Raw genomic sequence first — 20,273 nt, 5'->3', positions numbered from 1 at the left:
CCTCATCTGGTTTGAAAAAGCTCACCAGCTTGAGCCCAAGGTCGCTGGCTCGAGCAAGGGGTTACTCGGTCTGCTGAAGGCCCGCGGTCAAGGCACATATGAGAACACAATCAATGAACAATTGAGGTGTTGCAATGCACAAAGAAAAACTAATGATTGATGCTTCTCATCTCTCCGTTCCTGTCTGTCTGTCCCTGTCTATCCCTCTCTCTGACTCCCTCTCTGTCTCTGTAAAAAAAAAAAAAAAAAAAAAAAAAAAAATTAAACAAAGACTAAATAACATGGTACAAAACAATGAATGGGCTAACAACGAGATCAAGGAAGCAATCAAGACATTTTTAGACAAATGAAAATAAAAACCCAACAACCCCCAGTCTATGGACACAGCCAAACCAGCTGTAAGAGAGAAATTCATAGTAATATAGACCTATGTCAAGAAACAAGAAAATATCTGAAATTAAATAAAACTAACCTTATACCTAAAGGAATTTTTTTAAAAAGCCCAAAGTCAATAAAAAGAAGGAAATTGTAAATTTCAGCCCTGACCAGTTAGCTCAGTGGTAGAATATCGACCCCGCATGTGGATGTCCTGGGTTCAATTCCTAGTCAGGGCATACTGGAGAAGTGACCATCTGCTTCTCCACTCCTCCGCCTCCCCCTTCTCTCTCTCTCTCTCTCTCCTCCTGCAGCCATAGCTTGATTGGTTCAAGTGCATCAGCCTCAGGCAACAAGGATGGCTCTGCCTCAGGCACTAATAATAGCTTGGTAGTGAGCATGGCCCTAGATGGGCAGAATATTGGCCCCAAATCAGGGTGTTCAGGGTGGATCCCGGTCGGGGCGCATGCGGGAGTCTGTTTCCTCTGTATCTCCCCTCCTCTCACTTGGAAAAGAAGAAGAAGAAAGAAACTTTAAAATCAAAGTGGAAATTCTTTTAAAAAGTGTAAAAAATATATAAAAGATCAGTGAAACCAAAAACTGGTTCTTAATAAGATAAATGAAATTGATAAAACTTTAAACAGATTCATCAAAAAAAAGGAGAGAAAACACAGATTTTAAAAATCAGAAATAAAAAAGAAGTAACTGACATCAGAAAATATAAAGGTTATTTAAAAAGCACTACAAACAATTATATGCCAACAAAGGGAATAACCTGGAATAAACAAGTAAATTCCTAGAAGCATTAACCATAAAATTTTGTGAGCACTTTTATAATAAAAACAATCTTCCAAGATTGAATCAGAAAAAAAACAAGAAATCTGAACATACCAATATCTCAGTTAATTGACTCAATAATTGAAAACCTTTCAACAAACAAAAGTCATAAGCTGATGGGTTCACAGTTGAATTTTACCAAACATTTAGTGGTATGTATATAAAACGTATGCCAGGTGAACTCAGAACACTTGCAACTTACCTTCTTCTGAAGAACATTAACCTTCCGCTCCTTCACATCCAGCATATCTTTGAGGTCGTGTATCTCTCCAGCTTGTGTTCCCTTTTCCTCAGCCATATCCTGAATTTGTTTTGTCTTCTTATTCAGCATTGTTTCCTTCTCTTCCAAACGCAATCTGAGAGCATCCACCTAAGATTGTAAGATTTTTACAAATGATAAATGTAATTCCTTTCAAATACATGTGTACAGCTGCCTAAATGATACTTATAGAGCAAATATTCATTAGAATAAAATAAAATACCACTCTAAATATAATTATTACTATTTAAAAGTTAACCCTAAGCCCTGGCCGGTTGGCTCAGTGGTAGAGCGTCGGCCTGGCGTGCAAGGGGTCCCGGGTTCGATTCCCGGCCAGGGCACACAGGAGAAGCGCCCATCTGCTTCTCCACCCCTCCCCCTCTCCTTCCTCTCTGTCTCTCTCTTCCCCTCCCGCAGCGAGGCTCCATTGGAACAAAGATGGCCCAGGCACTGGGGATGGCTCCTTGGCCTCTGCCCCAGGCGCTAGAGTGGCTCTGGTCGCGACAGAGTGACGCCCCAGAGGGGCAGAGCATCGCCCCCTGGTGGGCAGAGCCTCGCCCCTGGTGGGTGTGCCGGGTGTATCCTGGTCGGGCGCATGCAGGAGTCTGTCTGACTGTCTCTCCCTGTCTCCAGCTTCAGAAAATTAAAAAAAAAAAAAAAAAGTTAACCCTAGAATTTTGTGAGCACTTTTATAACAAAAATAAAATTTACATCAGTTAAATTACCATCAGATGATAGAATAAACATCTGAATTGAGGGGGGGAAATGGAGTATTGTTACAAAGAGGTTGAGTTTTGCTACATCTATAAAAGTAGCATAATCTAGAACTATGTAACTCAAAGTTTGTGTGCATTAGAATTATTGGGAGGGTTTAAACAGATTGCCAGCCATCAGAGTTTCTGATTCAGTAGGTGTAGTGCTCAAAAATTAATATTTCTAATTTCAAAGTTCCCAAGTGATGCCACACTGCTTTAGAAAATCAAATATTAGAAAAATACAATAACATCACAAAGCATGACACCTGACAATATAGCTATAAGACCTGATGTTTTTAGGACAATCTCATGATGCACTTAGATATCTGCTAAAAGCAAAGCAAAAGTCTACTTTCAGACTCTAATATTAGTCAGCTGAAGTCTGATATCTAGTTCCCTTTATCCCCAAAGTTTAACAGCTTTTGTTACATATAACTATAAAATAACTAGAAATCTAATGATAGTATTTATTTTTAAATGCATTCACAGGAAATATCATCAAGCATACTCATACACCATTTTGCTTGTTTGTCTTTGGGATATTTGCCTTTTCACTAAAGGATTTATAGTAAAAAAAAAAAGGTATATTTCTCTCACATTAAAGTAGTACTTACTGTTCAAGAGGAATATGAGTCATAATATGAAATTTTAAACTTTCTACAGCATATGAAATTTTAAATTTTCTAACAGCAACATTAAAAAGGGAAAGAAAATTAATTTTAATAACATTTTACATAATCTACTACATCTACAATGCTGTCATTTCAAAAATATAATCCATAAAAAAACACTCAATAACGAGCTATATTACATTCTCTATTGTGTACTAAATCTTCAAAGTCTGAGGCTTCCAAAGTGGTAGCATAGGTTAACACAGTACTTGCCTCCTCTCATAACTACATCAAAATTAAAACTAAACTGCAAAACAACAACCATTCAGAACCACCTGAAATCTGGCTCAATGAAAGTCATACAAATAGAGAATTAAAGAAGAAGCCATGGCCCTGGCCAGTTTGCTCAGTGCATAGAGTATCAGCCTGGCGTGTGAACCTCCCAGGTTCAATTCCAAGTCAGGGCACACAGGAGAAGCAACCATCCACTTCTCTCTCCCTTCCTCTCCCCCTTCTCTCTCTCTTCCCGTCCTGCAGCCAGTGGCTCAATTAGTTCGAGCATTGGCCCTGGGTACTGAGGGTGGCTCAGTTGGTCCAAGTACATCAGCCTCAGGCACTAAAAAAACAGCTTAATTGATTTGAGCAGCAGCCCCAGAGGGGGTTGCTGGGTGGATCCCAGTGGGGGTGAATGAGAGAGTCTGTCCCACTATCTCTCCTTCTCTCACAGAAGAAGAAAGAAGAAAGAAGAAAGAAGGAAGAAGAAGGAGGGAGAAGGAGGAGGGGAGGAAAGGAGGAGGAGAAGGAGAAGAAGAAAGAAGAAGCAGTAGCCACAGGGAGACTGGTAGGAGGAGCAGAGACACAAAACAGGCTGGTCCCACATTTACGTGTAGAAGATGAAAACTGGGAGGAATAACTCAGCTGTGGAAGTCCCCCCTGAGAAGTGGGGATCCTAGCCCCAAACCAGAACCACGAGCCCAGAGTGCCAGTGCCAGGAAGAGAAGTCCCTATAACTTCTGCCTCTAAAAACCAGCTGAGATTGAGCCTTTGCGGGACAGAGGGTGCAGTTCCTCTTAAAAGGCCTCACACAGGACTTTACTCAAACTCACTGCCTCTGAGATCCAGCACTGAAGCAGTAGCTTGAAAGACACCAGAGACATTAAGGAAGGAACTGAATTGTCTGGCATCAGTACAAGGGCTGGGAAGGACAACTCTCTCCCAAACAGAAGTGCTGGCAGAGGCCATTGTTCCTTTGCTGAACCCTGCCCCCACAGAGCTGGCAGGTAGGCACCATACCTAGGACTTCATCAACCTGGCTCACACAGTTCACCCTGCCTTGGTGATTTCCTGAGACCCCGCCCCACCAAACTTTCAGATCCACTGAAGCTGTTTCCGGTGACTTTTCCAGACTAACTGCCTGTCTTGGCTCATTCTTGGTTCATGCTTCAAATTTTCCAAAAATCTCTCTATCAAGCAGCATCTGGCCTCAGTGTATCCTACATTTTTCACTAAGTGTCCCTAGGCCCAGCACTAGCAACAACTGGCCTTGGTTTGCAGCTTGGTCTCACCTGGACACCTCAAAGCCCAGCACAACTAGCAGCTATCTGAAGATCACTTTGTAGTTCATGCCGGTGGCTGCAGGCAGAACACAGGCAGTGGCTGACTTTGGTCCACACTTCCCAGAAGGCCCCAGAGACAGCGTATCCAGTAGACAGCTCCAAACAAAGCACAAGCATCACCTCCAGAAGCAAAACACTCGAAAGGTAGACTCAGGAGGCACCAGAGCCCCGCTGAAATAATTCCTGCTTTGTGGGGTGGGCCCCTGCATAACTGATCCTCTACAGTGGTCTGAGGTCAGTGGTCGCAACCTCAACCAGTCCTTGTGCTGATCAGTCTGAGAATAAGTCCCTCCTATTGACATGCCAACAGCAATCAAAGCTCAACTACAAGAAGAGGTGTACAGAGCCTCAAGGCACACCTTCAGGGCCCAGCTTCGGTGATCAAGGGAGCAGGCTGTGCCACTGGACCCTATAGAACAGTGGTCCCCAACCTTTTTTGGGCCACAGACCGGTTTAATGTCAGAAAATATTTTGACGGACAGGCCTTTAGGGTGGGATGAATAAATGTATCACGTGACCGAGACAAGCGTCAAGAGTAAGTCTTAGACGGATGTAACAGAGGGAATCTGGTCATTTTAAAAAAATAAAACATCGTTCAGACTTAAATATAAATAAAACAAAAATAATGTAAGTTATTTATTCTTTCTCTGTGGACCGGTACCAAATGGCCCATGGACCGGTACCAGTCTGCAACCCGGGGGTTGGGGACCTCTGCTATAGAACACCTACTACATAAGGCCACACTACCAAGCACGGGAGACGTAGCAGCCAAACACAGGGAGGCAGCCAAAATGAGGAGACAAAGAAACATGTCCCAAATGAAAGAAGAGAACAAAACTCCATAAAAAAAAACTAAAAATGGAGACAAGCAATCTACTAGATGCGTAGTTCCAAACGCTCAATGAGTTTAGTGAGAACCTCAACAGCATAAAAGAGAAGCAGTCAGAAAAGAATGCTACTAACCAAAATGAAGAATAATTTATAGGGAAGCAACAGTAGAGTAGATAAAGCCAAGAAACAAATCAGCAATTTGTTATATAACAAAGCAAAACATCTAATCAGAACAGCAAAAAGAAAAAGGAATCAAAAAAATGAAAACAGTGTAAGGAGCCTCTGGGACAAGTTCAAGCTCGCCAATAGTCACAATATAGGGGTTCTGGAAGGAGAAGAGAGCAAGAAATTGAAAAGTATCTTTGAAAAAAATGACAGAAAACTTCCTTAACCTGGTTAAGAAAATAGACATACAAGTCCAGGAAGCACAGAGTCCCAAACAAGATGAACCCAAAGAAGGCCCAGAGCTAGAAGCATCATAGTTAAAATGTAAAAGGTTAAAGACAAAGAGAGAACCTTAAAAACAGAAAAAGAAAAGTAGTTACCTACAAGGGAACTCCAGTAACTGTCAGCTGATTTCTCAACAGAAACATCTTAGGTCAGGAGGGATCAGCAAGAAATATTCAAAGTGATGAAAAGCAAGGACCTACAACCAAGATTATTCTACCCAGCAAAGCTACCACTTAGAATCAAAGGACAGATAAAAAGGCAAGAAGGATATATTGCTGGTTGGCTCAGTGGTAGAGCGTCAGCCCAGCATGTGGAAGTCCCAGGTTCAATTTCTGGTCAGGACACACAGGAGAAGCACCCATTTGCCTCTCCACCCCTCCCCCTCTCACTTTTCTCTCTCTCTCTCTCTCTCTCTCTCTCTCTCTCTCTCTCTCTCCCTCTCCTCCTCTCCTTCTGCAGCCAAGGCTCAATTAGATTGAGCTGGTCCCTGGTGCTGAGGATGGCTCCATGGCCTCGCCTCAGGCGCTAAAAAAATGGCTCCGGTTGCAATGGAGCAAGGGCTCCAGATGAGCAGAGCACCGACCCCTAGTGGGCTTGCCTGGTGGATCCTGGTCGGGATGCATGCAGGAGTCTCTCTCTGCCTCCTCTCCTCTCATTAAATTTAAAAAAAAAAAAAAAGAGGCAAGAAAAAGCTAAAGGACTTCATCACCACCAAACCAGTATTACATGAAATGTTAATGGGTTTCCTTTTAGAAGGAGGGGGAAAAAAATAGGAACAATAAAATGGCAATAAATATATATCTATCAACAATTGAATCAAAAAATAAACAGAACAGAAACAGACTCATAGATATAGGGAACATCATTTTGATGATTGCCAGATGGAGGGTGGTTGGAGGGATGGGTGAAGAATGTGAAGGGATTAAAAAGTTCAAATTAGTTGTTACAGAATAGCCATGGGGATGTATATACCACATAGGGAATATAGTCAATAATATTCTAATAACCATGTATGGTGTCAGATGGGGTGAAATTTATCAGGATGATCACTTAGTAAGTTATGTAATGTCTAATCACTGGGGAGTACTCCTGAAACTAATATAATAGTGTAATACAGCGGTTCTTAACCTGTGGGTCACAACCCCAGCGGGGGTCGAACGACCAAAACACAGGGGTCACCTAAAGCCATCGGAAAATACATATTTATTATACGTATTTTGTCATCGGAAAATACATATTTATTATACAATACATTTTAAAATAAAATATGTATTTCCAATGGCTTTAGGCGACCCCTGTGTTTTGGTCATTCGACCCCCGCCAGGGTAGCGACCCACAGGTTGAGAACCGCTGGTATAATATCAGCTGTAATTGAAATACAAAAAATGATTTTTAAAAAATCTTCAAAGTCCAATGTGTATTATAATATACATTTATATCACATCTCACTTTGGATTAGCCATATTTCAAGTTCTCAAATAAACATGTGGCTGGTGGCTACCACACTAACAATGCAAATCTAAGACATCATGTATGCTTCTATAAACATCTTTAATCTTGAACTTGTCCTATATTATTTTTTGTATCTGAGCATGAATTAACCCACAAAGAAAAAAACAGGTAATATGAGTAATGACTCACATTCACAGTAGGGCAAAACTCTCAGGAAAGATCTAATATTATAAAATATCTGAGAACCCATACTGTATGTATGGTGGTACTCATTGCTCAGTAAGTATTACAGAAAATTTCTTAGGTGACTAGCCTCATTTGACAATGCTACAATTAAGTCATTACGTACTTAAAAATTATATCAAACTATATTGGAATTGAAAATATATAAATTAACCAGCCTTCACTCTGCTAAACTGTATTTCTACCAACCACTTAAATGCCACCAAGCCAGAAATTGGGGAAGCCATCATTTTAGGTCTCACTTATAATTCTTCACAAGTTCTATCGATAATACTCTTTCACCTCTAATTTTCCTCTATTTAAGAACTTTAATAAATGCACATGGTTAACCACACTATTATTCTAGAAAGATTCAACTAAGAACTTTTCAAACCCTGACAATTTCTTTTTCTGAAACAATTCTTTTCTTTCTTTTATGCCTACTAAATCTACTTTTTGTCCACAAGGTGACCTCTGATCTATCACCCTTTTTTTGTTGTTGTTATTCATCTTCTATTGTGGTTTCACGTGTTTTTCTCACAACCTTAGCAATCCTTTCAGACTCACATCATCTCTTCTTTTTTAGTCATATTTATTTTTAAAATATTTGCTCCTATTAAGCCATTTTCTTCATTCTACCCTCTGACTTCTTGCCAACAATATATACAGTATATTAAAAATCCTCACAGTCCTATCTGCAAGTATTGTGTATTTTCTTCCCTCGCATTCTCCCTCTGGAAAATGTCACACTTCCATGGCAACCGGGGAAACTGGGACTTAAAGAGGGTAGCAGACCCAAGATCTCAAAGTGATAAATAAGTGATAAAGCAGGAATTTAAGATTAAATGTCCGTCTCCAGATTCTATGATCTTAACCACTGTGTATTACATGCCTCTCTTCAGATCTAGACAAAAAGAGTAAATATTGTATGATTACTTATATGTAAAATTCTAGAAAACGCCAACTAATTACAATGATGGAAGGCAGATGAAAGGTTGCCTAGGAATTAGGGAGGACGGAGGGAGTAATGAAGACTACCAGGGAGAGGCAGGAGAAACAACTGCAAAGAGGTACGAGAAAACTTTTAGGACAATATTATCTTGATTATGGTGTTGGTTTTATAGGTGTATTAAAACTTACCAAATTGTACATTTTAAATATATACAGTTTATTTTACATCAACACATTTTGTAGGGTTGTTTAAAAAGCAAAATTAGAAAGCATGGTATTAGTATAGGAAAAAACCAACAGACCTGTGCAGCAGAGCTCAGCTATGGACCCTCACACCTAGGGACCACACTATAATTAGTGATTTAGAAAAAAACAAAAACAGTCTTCAAGAAATTGTTTTTAGAAAATTGGCTACCCAGATTGAGAGTATTTCATACACCAAAATGAATTCTGGGTAAATGAAAGGTTTATATAAGAGAAGCAAATATTTAGAACTTCTAAAAGGAAATATTAAAAAATACTATTTTTTAGGACATTGAAACATGAAATGACTTTTTAAAAAAGAAACAAATGAGATAACATCACAAAGAAAAAAATACTGGTAAATTCTACTATGTTAAAATTTAAAACTTCTGCACATCATGGTACCATTTTAGTGTTTATTATGTTATCTAAGAAAAGTTGAATTGATGGATGCCAGAGGGAAGGGGGATGGGGACTGGGTCAAAACAGTAAAGGGATTAAGAAGTACAAATGATAGTCACAAATACAGGGATGTAAAGTACAGCATAAGGAATATAATCAATAATATTGTAATAAATATGTGTGGTGTCAGGTGGGTTCTTGGAATATCAGAGGAATGACTTTGTAAAGTATATGATTGTCTAACCACTATGCTGTATACCTGAAACTTAATACAAAATAATATTGAATGCAAACTTTAATTGAAAAGTAAATAAGTAAAATGTAAATATTAATATTTTGTGAATTGAACAAAGTTAAATAGGACCCAATAGTAAACTTCAACTTTCAGAACTTACGACTATTTATAATCATTCCAAAAAAAAATAAGTACTTAGGTATAAGTCTAACAAAACACATATAAAATCTAGCTACTGAAAATTACAAACAGTTAATGAAAGATATGCAAGAAGATCTAAAGTTCTTTCGCTGAATACTGTATGAAATGTAAATTCGATGTGTGTCAATATAGCAGTCTACTTTAAGTTTTCCTCAGGGACGAGGAAACAGAAAAGAATATTTAGCAGTGGCTCTGGCCAGTTGGCTCAGTGTTAGAGCATTGGCCCAGTGTGTGAGTGTCCTGGGTCCGATTCCCGGTCAGGGCACACAGGAGAAGCACCCATCTGCTTCTCCACTCCTCCCCCTCTCGCTTCTCTTTCTCTCCCCTTTTCTCCCCCCCATCTCCTCCCCTCCTGCAGCCATGACTTGATTAGAGATGAGTTGGCCCCAGGCACTGAGGAATGCTTCCTGGCCTCCACCTCAGACGCTAAAAAAAAAAAAAAGGCTCTGGTTGCAACAGAGCAAGGGCTCCTGATGGGCAGAGCATCGCCCCCTGGTGGGCTTGCTGGGTGGATCACAGTTGGGGCACATGTGGGAGTCTGTCTCTGCCTTCCCATCCTCTCACTAAAAAAAAAGGTTATTTTACTGATAAGTAGCAGAACTACAATAAGTCAAGTTCAGTGAATCCAACAGATGCTATGCTAAAAATTTTAGTGCTTGAATTCAACATTTAAAACCTCAGAGCAAGAATTAAAATTCAGTGCAAAGCCAAGTTGAATTACATGATTATCACTGACTTCTCCAAAGCTCCTTTTTAAAGTGCAAGATAACAAAACTCACTAAATTTCCTTCAGTTGCTTTTCATGCAATACAGAATGTAAATGTACTATTCTGGAGGTCTGAGATAAAACAACCACAAAAACCACTTAGCTGCTACTAGATTAATTGCTCTGAATTTTAAACTAATCTTTTGATTTGGAGTTAACTAAAATTCATAGAATTTTATGTGAGGTCCATATTTTGCAAACCACAAAAGACATACTCAGAAAAACACAATCAGAGACTAGCAGGACACACAGTCATCACCCTAACACCAGTTTTCTCAGAATAGGAATAAGACCTTGTTTGTCCACATCAACTGAGCTGGAGGAGATGCCTGACCTGTGGTGGCGCAATGGATAAAGCGTCAACCTGGAAACGCTGAGGTTGCCGGTTCAAAACCCTGGGCTTGCCTGGTCAAGGCACATATGGGAGTTGATGCTTCCTGCTCCTCCCCCCTTCTTTCTCTTTCTCTCTCTCTCTCTCTCTCTCCCCTTTCTATAATGAATAAATAAAATCTTTGAAAAAAAAAAAAAACTGAGCTGGAGGAACAGCATCCACCTAGCTTGCCAAACATCAAGGTCTGTGGCAAATAGGTTATGCCAACTTTAACAAAAACATAAGGTTTTTCTCTACAGGACTTTCAACAGCAACAGAGAGGTGGCTATCTTGCTGCTGTGGCCTCTCACTTCTAATCACAAAACTATTAACTATTTCGATCTATCTTAACCTTTTTTTAAAATATCAATGAATACATCTATCTAAATGCAATTATTGAATGGAAACAATGGCTGTTCCTTGTAATTCCTCTCATGACTTTACCAATGATTCACTCCCTTTCTAATTCACTGATCACAGGCTTTTAGTTTTTTCACTGGATCTCTGGTCATTTCCCCTCGTCACTTCTCACTTACACAACTTTCTCTGAAGAAACCAACTCAATGTAAGGCTTTAACCACCACTTCCATGACAGCTTCCAAATCTATACTCCTAGCCCAACAAGCATTTTCTCTTTTTAAATTTTATTTAGAAAATTAAATTTAATAGGGTGACACTGATCAATAAGAGTACATAAGTTGGAGAGACAAGATGGCACTGGAGTAGGCGGACGTACCAGCATCTACCTCCCAGAACCAAAGTAAATTACAAACTAATTTTATGAACTATCATCTGGAAAAACCAACTTTGGACTAAACAAAAAGGACTCTTCAACCAAGGAACGCTGAAGAAGCCACACAGAGACTGGTAGGAAAAGCAGAAATGCAGAAACACAGAGAGGGCTGCCCACCTCCTCGGAGCGAATGGCAGCAGGGAGAGACTCGCGTGGCAGGAAGTGAGTTTAGCAGAGGGGAAAGGGTCCTGAGCCCCAGGAACAAAGCCCCAGCCTGCATCCCCAGACCCCAGAAGAGGCGTAAGGACAGTATTTAGCTGGAAACAAGTCAGGATACTGTTTGTGAGAGAGTCTGATTTCTCAGACCCAGGATCCTTCTTAAAGGGACCACGCAGAACATCTCTCTCAAAAACAATCACCTGGGACTCCTGGGGACGGGGAGAGAGAGCAGAGGACCACAGTAACAGGAAGAGAGTGAAATCTAGGAGGCATAGGGAGAAACATTTTGGGAGATAGCCACCCTAACCCCTGGGACGAGTCACTCCCCAAAGCTGAAGTGAATATTTCCCCCGGAAACAGCAATCCCAGCAAAGGGAAGCAGGAGGCAGCCAAACAAGCTCCCCCGCGGCACTCAGAGCAGAGTCGCATAGAAGGAGGGAGCTTTCGGGTCTACAGTAGTGAGTCTTAGGGTCCGAGCTGCAACGCCCCCACCCATGCGGCTGAGGGCGCACTGGAGAGCGGGCGGCAGCGGGAGACAAAAGCGCGGTTCTGCTGGCAGGGGCGGAATCCGGCTGGCCACCAGTGGGCTCAGGTGTGAGCTCAGTCTTCCCCGGCTGGGGAGAAGGGGGCGTGCAAAAGCGGTCAAGCTCAGCTGCCGGCAGCCTGTAATCCAGCCTGCGGGAGAAGGGCGGGAACCCCGGAAAGGGTAGAAACCAGCCCCGGTGCAAGGGCAGAGGAGCACAGCCCTGCCCCGCCCGTGCAAACCAGGCTTGCGGTCTGACTTGGTAGCCAGCTCCTCCCGCGGGGGTGGAGCCAAAAGCCCAGAAGAGGCGGAGTTCCGCTACGGAGCTGAGCTTGGGCACGCAGCCCTGCCCGGTGGTAGAGCCAAGGCTAGCAGCTGTTTCTTGAGTGGGATCCTCCTGCAAAGGCAGGGCGAAAGCTCGGAAACAGGCGGAGACCCGCAGCTGAGCAAAGGTGCTCGCCAGTGCCCTCAGGACCGAGCATAACGTCACACATGGGGGCAGGGCAAAGGCCAAGGCCACCAACCCTTATGCACCAGAGCACATGATCACAGCCATGCCCGTGAAGAGAAAATGCGGAGGCAGAGAAATACAACACAAATAAACGAAGAGAAATCCCCAGAAAAGGACCTAAGTGAATCAGATATAACCAAATTACCAGATGCAGAGTTTAAAATAACGATTGTTAGGATGCTCAAAGATATTAGAACAACCATAGATGGCCATTACGAAAACCTAAATAAAGAGATAACAAATATAGGCCCTGGCCGGTTGGCTCAGCGGTAGAGCGTCGGCCTAGCGTGCGGAGGACCCGGGTTCGATTCCCGGCCAGGGCACATAGGAGAAGCGCCCATTTGCTTCTCCACCCCTCCGCCGCGCCTTCCTCTCTGTCTCTCTCTTCCCCTCCCGCAGCCAAGGCTCCATTGGAGCAAAAGATGGCCTGGGCGCTGGGGATGGCTCTGTGGCCTCTGCCCCAGGCGCTAGAGTGGCTCTGGTCACAATATGGCGACACCCAAGAGGGTCGCAACATGGCGACGCCCAGGATGGGCAGAGCATCGCCCCCTGGTGGGCAGAGCGTCGCCCCCTGGTGGGCGTGCCGGGTGGATCCCGGTCGGGCGCATGCGGGAGTCTGTCTGACTGTCTCTCCCTGTTTCCAGCTTCAGAAAAATGAAAAAAAAAAAAAAAAAAAAAAAAAGAGATAACAAATATAAAAAAGGACATTGAAATAATAAAAAAGAATCAGACAGAAATGACAAATACAATATCTGAAATAAAGAATACAATGGAAGGAATTAAAAGCAGGATGGATGAAGCAGAGAATTGAATCAGTGAGTTAGAGGACACAATAAATAAAGGCATGGAAGCAGAGCAGAAAAAAAAAAAGAGACTCAAAAAGTCTGAGGAAACTCTAAGAGAGCTCTGTGACAACATGAAGAGAAATAACATCCGCATCATAGGGGTTCCTGAAGAAGAAGAGAAAGAACAAGGGATAGAGACTTTGTTCAAACATATTATAGCAGAAAACTTCCCCCAATTAAGGCAGGAAAATATTTCACATATTCATGAAGCAGAGACCTCCATTAAGGAGAAACCCAAAGAAACCAACAACACATCATAATTAAATTACCAAAGCTAAATGATAAAGAGAAAATATTAAAAGCTGCTAGAGAAAAAAAGACTATCACCTACAAAGGAGCCCCCATAAGGATGACTTCTGACTTTTCAACAGAAACACTTGAGGCCAGAAGGGAATGGCAAGAAATATTCAAAGTAATGCAGAACAAGAACCTACAACCAAGACTACTTTATCCAGCAAGGCTATCATTTAAAATTGAAGGAGAAATAAAAAGCTTTACAGACAAAAAAAAACTCAAGAATTTCACTGCAACCAAACCAAGGCTGCAAGAAATGCTAAGGGACCTGTTGTAAACAGATCAAAGGAAAAAAAGAATATAGCAAAAGAGAAAAACAGTTTTAAAGAAAAAAAAATGGCAATAAACAATTGCATAACCTTAAATGTTAATGGACTAAATGATCCGATCAAGAGACATAGAGTAGCTGCATGGATAAGAAAACAGGACCCATACATATGCTGTCTACAAGAGACACACCTTAAATCAAAAGATGCACACAGACTGAAGATAAAAGGATGGAAAAAAAATATTTCACGCAAATGGAAATGAAAAAAAAGCTGAGGTAGCAATACTTATATCAGACAAAATGGACTCTAAAACAAAAACCATAGTTAGAGATAAAGAAGGTCACTACATAATGATAAAGGGAGCAATCCAAAAGGAAGATATAACCATTATAAATATCTATGCACCTAATATAGGAGCACCTAAATATATAAAGCAGACTTTCATGGACTTAAAGGGCGAGATCAACAGCAATACTATAATAGTAGGGGATATCAATACCACATTAACATCATTAGATAGATCCTCAAGAAAGAAAATTAACAAAGAAACAGCAGACTTAAAGGACATATTAGATCAACTCGATTTAATAGATATCTTCAGAACCTTTCACCCTAAAACAGCAGAATATACATTCTTTTCAAGCGCTCATGGTACATTCTCTAGAATAGACCACATGTTAGGGCTCAAAAGCAGGCTCAACAAATTTAAGAAGATTGAAATCATATCGAGCACTTTCTCTGATCACAATGGCATTAAACTAGAAATTAACCACAATAGAAAAATTGAAAAATATTCAAACACTTGAAAACTAAATAGCACGTTATTAAACAATGAATGGGTTAACATTGAGGTCAAAGAAGAAATTTAAAAATTCCTAGAAACAAACGATAATGAGCATACATCAACTCAAAATTTATGGGACACAGCAAAAGCAGTCCTGAGAGGGAAGTTTATAGCATTACAGGCATAACTCAAGAAGCTAGAAAAAGCTCAAATAAACAACTTAACCCTGCATCTGAAAGAACTAGAAAAAGAACAGCAAGTAAAGCCCAGAGCTAGTAGAAGGAAGGAAATAATAAAGATCAGAGCAGAAATAAATAACATAGAGACTAAAGAAACAATACAGAGGATCAATGAAACCAGGAGCTGGCTCTTTGAAAAGGTAAACAAGATCGATGAACCTTTAACAAGACTCACCAAGAAAAAAAGAGAGAGGACTCAAATAAATAAAATTAGAAACGAGAGTGGAGAAATAACAACTGACACAACAGAAATACAAAATATTATAAGAAAATACTATGAAGAACTATACGCCAAAAAACTAGACAACCTAGATGAAATGGACAAATTCCTTGAATCATATAATCTTCCAAAAATCAATCTGGAAGAATCAGAAAACCTAAACAGACCAATTACAACAAATAAGATTGAAACAGCTATCAAAAAACTCCCAAAAAAGAAAAGTCCTGGGCCTGATGGCTTCACAAGTGAATTCTACCAAATATTCAAAGAAGAACTAACTCCTATCCTTCTAAAGCTATTTCAAAAAATTCAAGAGGAAGGAAGACTTCCAAACTCCTTTTATGAGGCGAGCATAATTCTGATTCCAAAACCAGGCAAAGACAACACAAAAAAAAAAAATTATAGGCCAATATCCCTGATGAACTTAGATGCAAAAATCCTCAACAAAATATTAGCAAACCAGATCCAGCAATATATGGAAAAAATCATACACCATGATCAAGTAGGATTTATTCTTGGGAGGCAAGGCTGGTACAATATTCGCAAATCAATCAATGTGATTCATCACATAAACAAAAGAAAGGAGAAAAACCACATGATAATTTCAATAGATGCAGAAAAAGCATTTGATAAAGTCCAGCACCCATTCATGATCAAAACTCTCAGCAAAGTGGGAATACAGGGAACATACCTCAACATGATAAAGGCCATCTATGACAAACCCACAGCCAACATCATGCTCAATGGGCAAAAATTAAAAGCAATCCCCTTAAGATCAGGAACAAGGCAGGGGTGCCCCCTTTCACCACTCTTATTCAATATAGTTCTGGAAGTCCTAGCCACAGCAATCAGACAAGAAAAAGAAATAAAAGGCATCCAAATTGGAAAAGAAGTAAAACTATCATTATTTGCAGATGACATGATATTGTATATAGAAAACCCTAAAGTCTCAGTCAAAAAACTACTAGACCTGATAAATGAATTTGGCAACGTGGCAGGATATAAAATCAATACTCAGAAATCAGAGGCATTTTTATACACTAATAATGAACTGTCAGAAAGAGAAATCAAGGAATCAATCACCTTTACCATTGCAACCAAAAAAATAAAGTACCTAGGAATAAATCTAACCAAGGAGATTAAATACTTGTACTCGGAAAATTATAAAACATTGATAAAAGAAATCGGGGAAGATACGAATAAGTGGAGGCATATACCGTGCTCATGGTTAGGAAGAATAAACATCATTAAAATGTCTATATTACCCAAAGAAATTTATAAATTCAATGCACTACCGATTAAAATACCAATGACTTACTTCAAAGACATAGAACACATATTCCAAAAATTTATATGGAACCAAAAGAGAACACGAATAGCCTCAGCAATCTTGAAAAGGAAGAAAAAAGCGGGAGGTATCACACTTCCAGATATCAAGTTATATTATAAGGCCATTGTACTCAAAACAGCATGGTACTGGCATAAGAACAGGCACATAGATCAATGGAACAGAACAGAGAACTCAGAAATAAACCCACAGCTCTATGGACAACTTATATTTGACAAAGGAAGTAAGACAATACAATGGAGTAAAGACAGCCTCTTCAACAAATGGTGTTGGGAAAACTGGACAGCTACCTGCAAAAAAATGAAACTAGACCACCAACTTACACCACTCACAAAAATAAACTCAAAATGGATAAAAGACTTGAATGTAAGCCGTGAAACCATAAGCATCTTAGAAGAAAACATAGGCAGTAAGCTGTCTGACATCTCTCGCAGCAATATTTTGCTGATTTGTCTCCACAGGCAAGTGAAATAAAAGGCAGGATAAACAAATGGGACTTTATCAAACTAAAAAGCTTCTGCACAGCTAAAGACAATAAGAACAGAATAAAAAGACAGACTACACAATGGGAGAATATATTTGACATAGTGTCTGATAAGGGGTTAATAACCAAAATTTATAAAGAACTTGTAAAACTTAATACCAGGAAGCGAAACAATCCAATCCAAAAATGGGCAAAAGAAATGAATGGACACTTCTCCAAAGAGAACACACTGAAGGCCAACAGGCATATGAAAAAATGTTCAACATCACTAATGATTAGAGAAATGCAAATTAAAACCACAATGAGATATCACCTCACACCAGTCAGAATGGCGCTCATCAGTAAAACAACACAGAATAAGTGCTGGCGAGGATGTGGAGAAAAGGGAACCCTCCTGCACTGCTGGTGGGAATGCAGACTAGTGTAGCCACTGTGGAAAACAGTATGGAGATTCCTCAAGAAATTAAAAATCGAACTGCCTTTTGACCCAGCTATACCACTGTTAGGAATATACCCCAAGAACACCATAGCACTGTTTGAAAAGAAGAAATGCACCCCCATGTTTATGGCAGCATTGTTCACAATAGCAATGATTTGGAAACAGCCCAAGTGTCCATCAGAGAACGAGTGGATTAAAAAGCTTTGGTACATATATACTATGGAATACTACTCAGCCATAAGAAATGATGACATAGGATCTTTTACAACAACATGGATGGGCCTTGATAACATTATACTGAGTGAAAGAAGTAAATCAGAAAAAACTAAGAACTATATGATTCCATACATAGGTGGGACATAAAGATGAGACTCAGAGACATGAACAACAGTGTTGGGGTTACAGGGTGGGGGGAAGAGAGGGAGGCGGTTGGGGGAGGGGAGGGGCACACAGATCATGGCTTTTCAGCATTTGCCATATTCCCCCCTTAATCTATAGACAGACAGCAAATATTTACGTATGGTGTTCCCACTATAAAGACTGCTGCCTTAGGAACAAATGCTGATAAACTATTTCAGCAGTTCCTCCTTCTTCAAAGACTTATATGTCAACATAGAGCTCCATGTTTCATAGGACATACTCAAGCTCACTCCATGCTCCCTGGAGCTTTAGCACAAGGGAATGCCCCCCCACCCTTTTTTTTGTATATTATTTATTTATTTATTTACTTACTTATTTTTTGTATTTTTCTGAGGATGGAGATGGGAAGGCAGTCAGGCGGACTCCTGCATGCGCCTGACTGGGATCCACCTGGCATGCCTACCAGGGGGGAATGCTCTGCCCATCTGGGGTGTTGCTCTGTTACAACCAGAGCCATTCTAGCGACTGGGGCGGAGGCCATGGGGCCATCCTTAGTGCCCGGGGTGGCTTTGCTCCGATGGAGCCTTGGCTGCAGGCGGGAGGAGAGAGACGAAGAGGAAGGAGAGGGGGAGGGGTGGAGAGGTAGATGGGCCGTTCTCCTGTATGCTCTGGCCGGGAATCGAACCCGGAAATCCTGCACACCAGGCCAATGACTCCGACGGGTCTACCATATCATGCTTTTTACTTAAAAAAAAAAAAAAAAAATTTACATTTCTTTTGAATGCTGATGAACAGGAGACACCAAATCTTTTTCGCCTGCAAACTACTACCTTCTTTATTAGATCTAGCTAATAACACTGTTTTGTCTTTTTCCAAATAGCTCCAGATATATGCAAAAGATTTATATAGGCGGATGGGGATCCTCAAACCCCTCAGTGAGATCTTCTGAGAATGGCTTTTAAGATACCTAGAGGCAGAAAAAGCCCAGTAGAGATCAGGGGAACTACCAGCTTTTAGGATACACCCTTAAAGGCTCCAATGCCCCAAAGGGGTCTCATAGGATGCCATCTGGGTCCTGCTTCAATAGTGGAAAGGAAGGTCATTGAGCTAAAGCCTGCCAGGCTTACACGCCTCTGCTGTGAGGAAACAGGGACACTGGAAGGTGGGCTTCCCCCTTGCTCCTCTAAGGGAGGGTTCAATCTCTTCCAGCCCTGCTCCAGCCACCTATGACCTAACCTTGCCCAGAAAGCTGGGATTTGCCACTGAAGGCTGAAGGTGCCCAGGGCCGTTGGCCCCATCTACGACACTGTGGACGAGCCTAGGGTATTTCTTCCAAGAAGCAGGTAAACTGATCTCATTCGCACAAGGGCCACTAAACTATGTTTTGCCTGAATAGTCAGGTTTTTTATTCTTCCCTCAAAGATCTCTGTTGTGGGTGTTGATAGTCCTATTTTCTGCTGCTTTGCTTAATATATAGTGTTTCCTTTATCCCTCCTACCTCAATGCCCCACTCATATTTCAGGCTGGGACCTACTCCTAATTTAGAGCTCTCTTTCCTCCTTTTGCCAACTTGTATTATGAATTTACCTTTGCCACCCAGCTTAGTGTATTCCCAAGGTTCTCTTTACCAGGCCACAGTCACAGAGCTCCAGGGAAAAGCAACCTGGTCTCAACTCTCCAGGCAGAGGAGAGCAGAAGCTCCATATCCACGCATGCTGCAAATGGCTTTTTCCAGTCTACCTGAATCATTACCAGCTAGAAGCAGCGGTCATTGGGACTTGGACATGAGCTGCAAAGTATAGAATGGTGACAACAATTCCAGTGCCATGTGGACTTTTTCTGTGGGGAACTTTCCTGGACTCCTGCTCCCTGTGACAGCTCCTAACAGACTGAACTGTGGTTGGGTTGCATTTTTCAGGGATTTGGCATGGTGATGGGGCCAACTTGGACTTGGTGAACATGTTAAGGACACTACTCTTTTATGGATTCTTGCTGTATGGGCCAAGAGTTTGCTTAAAGGCTTTTAATCACTGTAAAAAAAAAATAGAGGACTGGATGAAGAAGATGGGGCACATATACACCATGGTATACTATTCAGCTAGGAGAAATGATGACATCAGATCACTTACAGCGGAATAGTGGAGTCTTGGTAGCATTGCACGGGATGAAATAAGCGAATCAGAAAAAAACAGGAACTGCAGGATTCCATACATTGGTGGGACATAAAAGCGAGACTAAGAGGCATGGACAGAAGTGTGGTGGTTACGGGGGGTGGGGGGAGGGAAGGAGGGAGAGGGGGAGGGGAAGGGGTACAGAGAGAACTGGATGGAGGGTGGCGGAGGACGATCTCTCTTCGGGTGATGGGTATGCAACAGGACTAAATGACAAAATAACCTGGAAATGTTTTCTTTGAATGTATGTACCCTGAT

At 41.1% G+C, this 20,273-nt stretch overlaps 1 protein-coding gene across 14 annotated transcripts in view; it reads right to left on the bottom strand.

The window, feature by feature from the left end:
• The window catches only part of ERC1 (ELKS/RAB6-interacting/CAST family member 1), a 550,202-nt gene that overhangs the window by 363,201 nt on the left and 166,728 nt on the right, over nt 1–20,273 (bottom strand). For all 14 annotated transcript variants that reach the window (XM_066258688.1, XM_066258691.1, XM_066258695.1 and 11 more), the window contains one exon: nt 1,415–1,582. In XM_066258688.1, coding sequence (XP_066114785.1) covers nt 1,415–1,582 — 168 coding nt within the window. The remainder of the gene's footprint in view (nt 1–1,414; nt 1,583–20,273) is intronic.

The sequence above is a fragment of the Saccopteryx bilineata genome, chromosome 2 (genome assembly GCF_036850765.1).
Source record: "Saccopteryx bilineata isolate mSacBil1 chromosome 2, mSacBil1_pri_phased_curated, whole genome shotgun sequence".
In the NCBI taxonomy this organism is placed as follows: domain Eukaryota; kingdom Metazoa; phylum Chordata; class Mammalia; order Chiroptera; family Emballonuridae; genus Saccopteryx; species Saccopteryx bilineata.
Note: the sequence above shows the minus strand (reverse complement) of the source record. Positions and strands in the feature narration are given on the sequence as shown.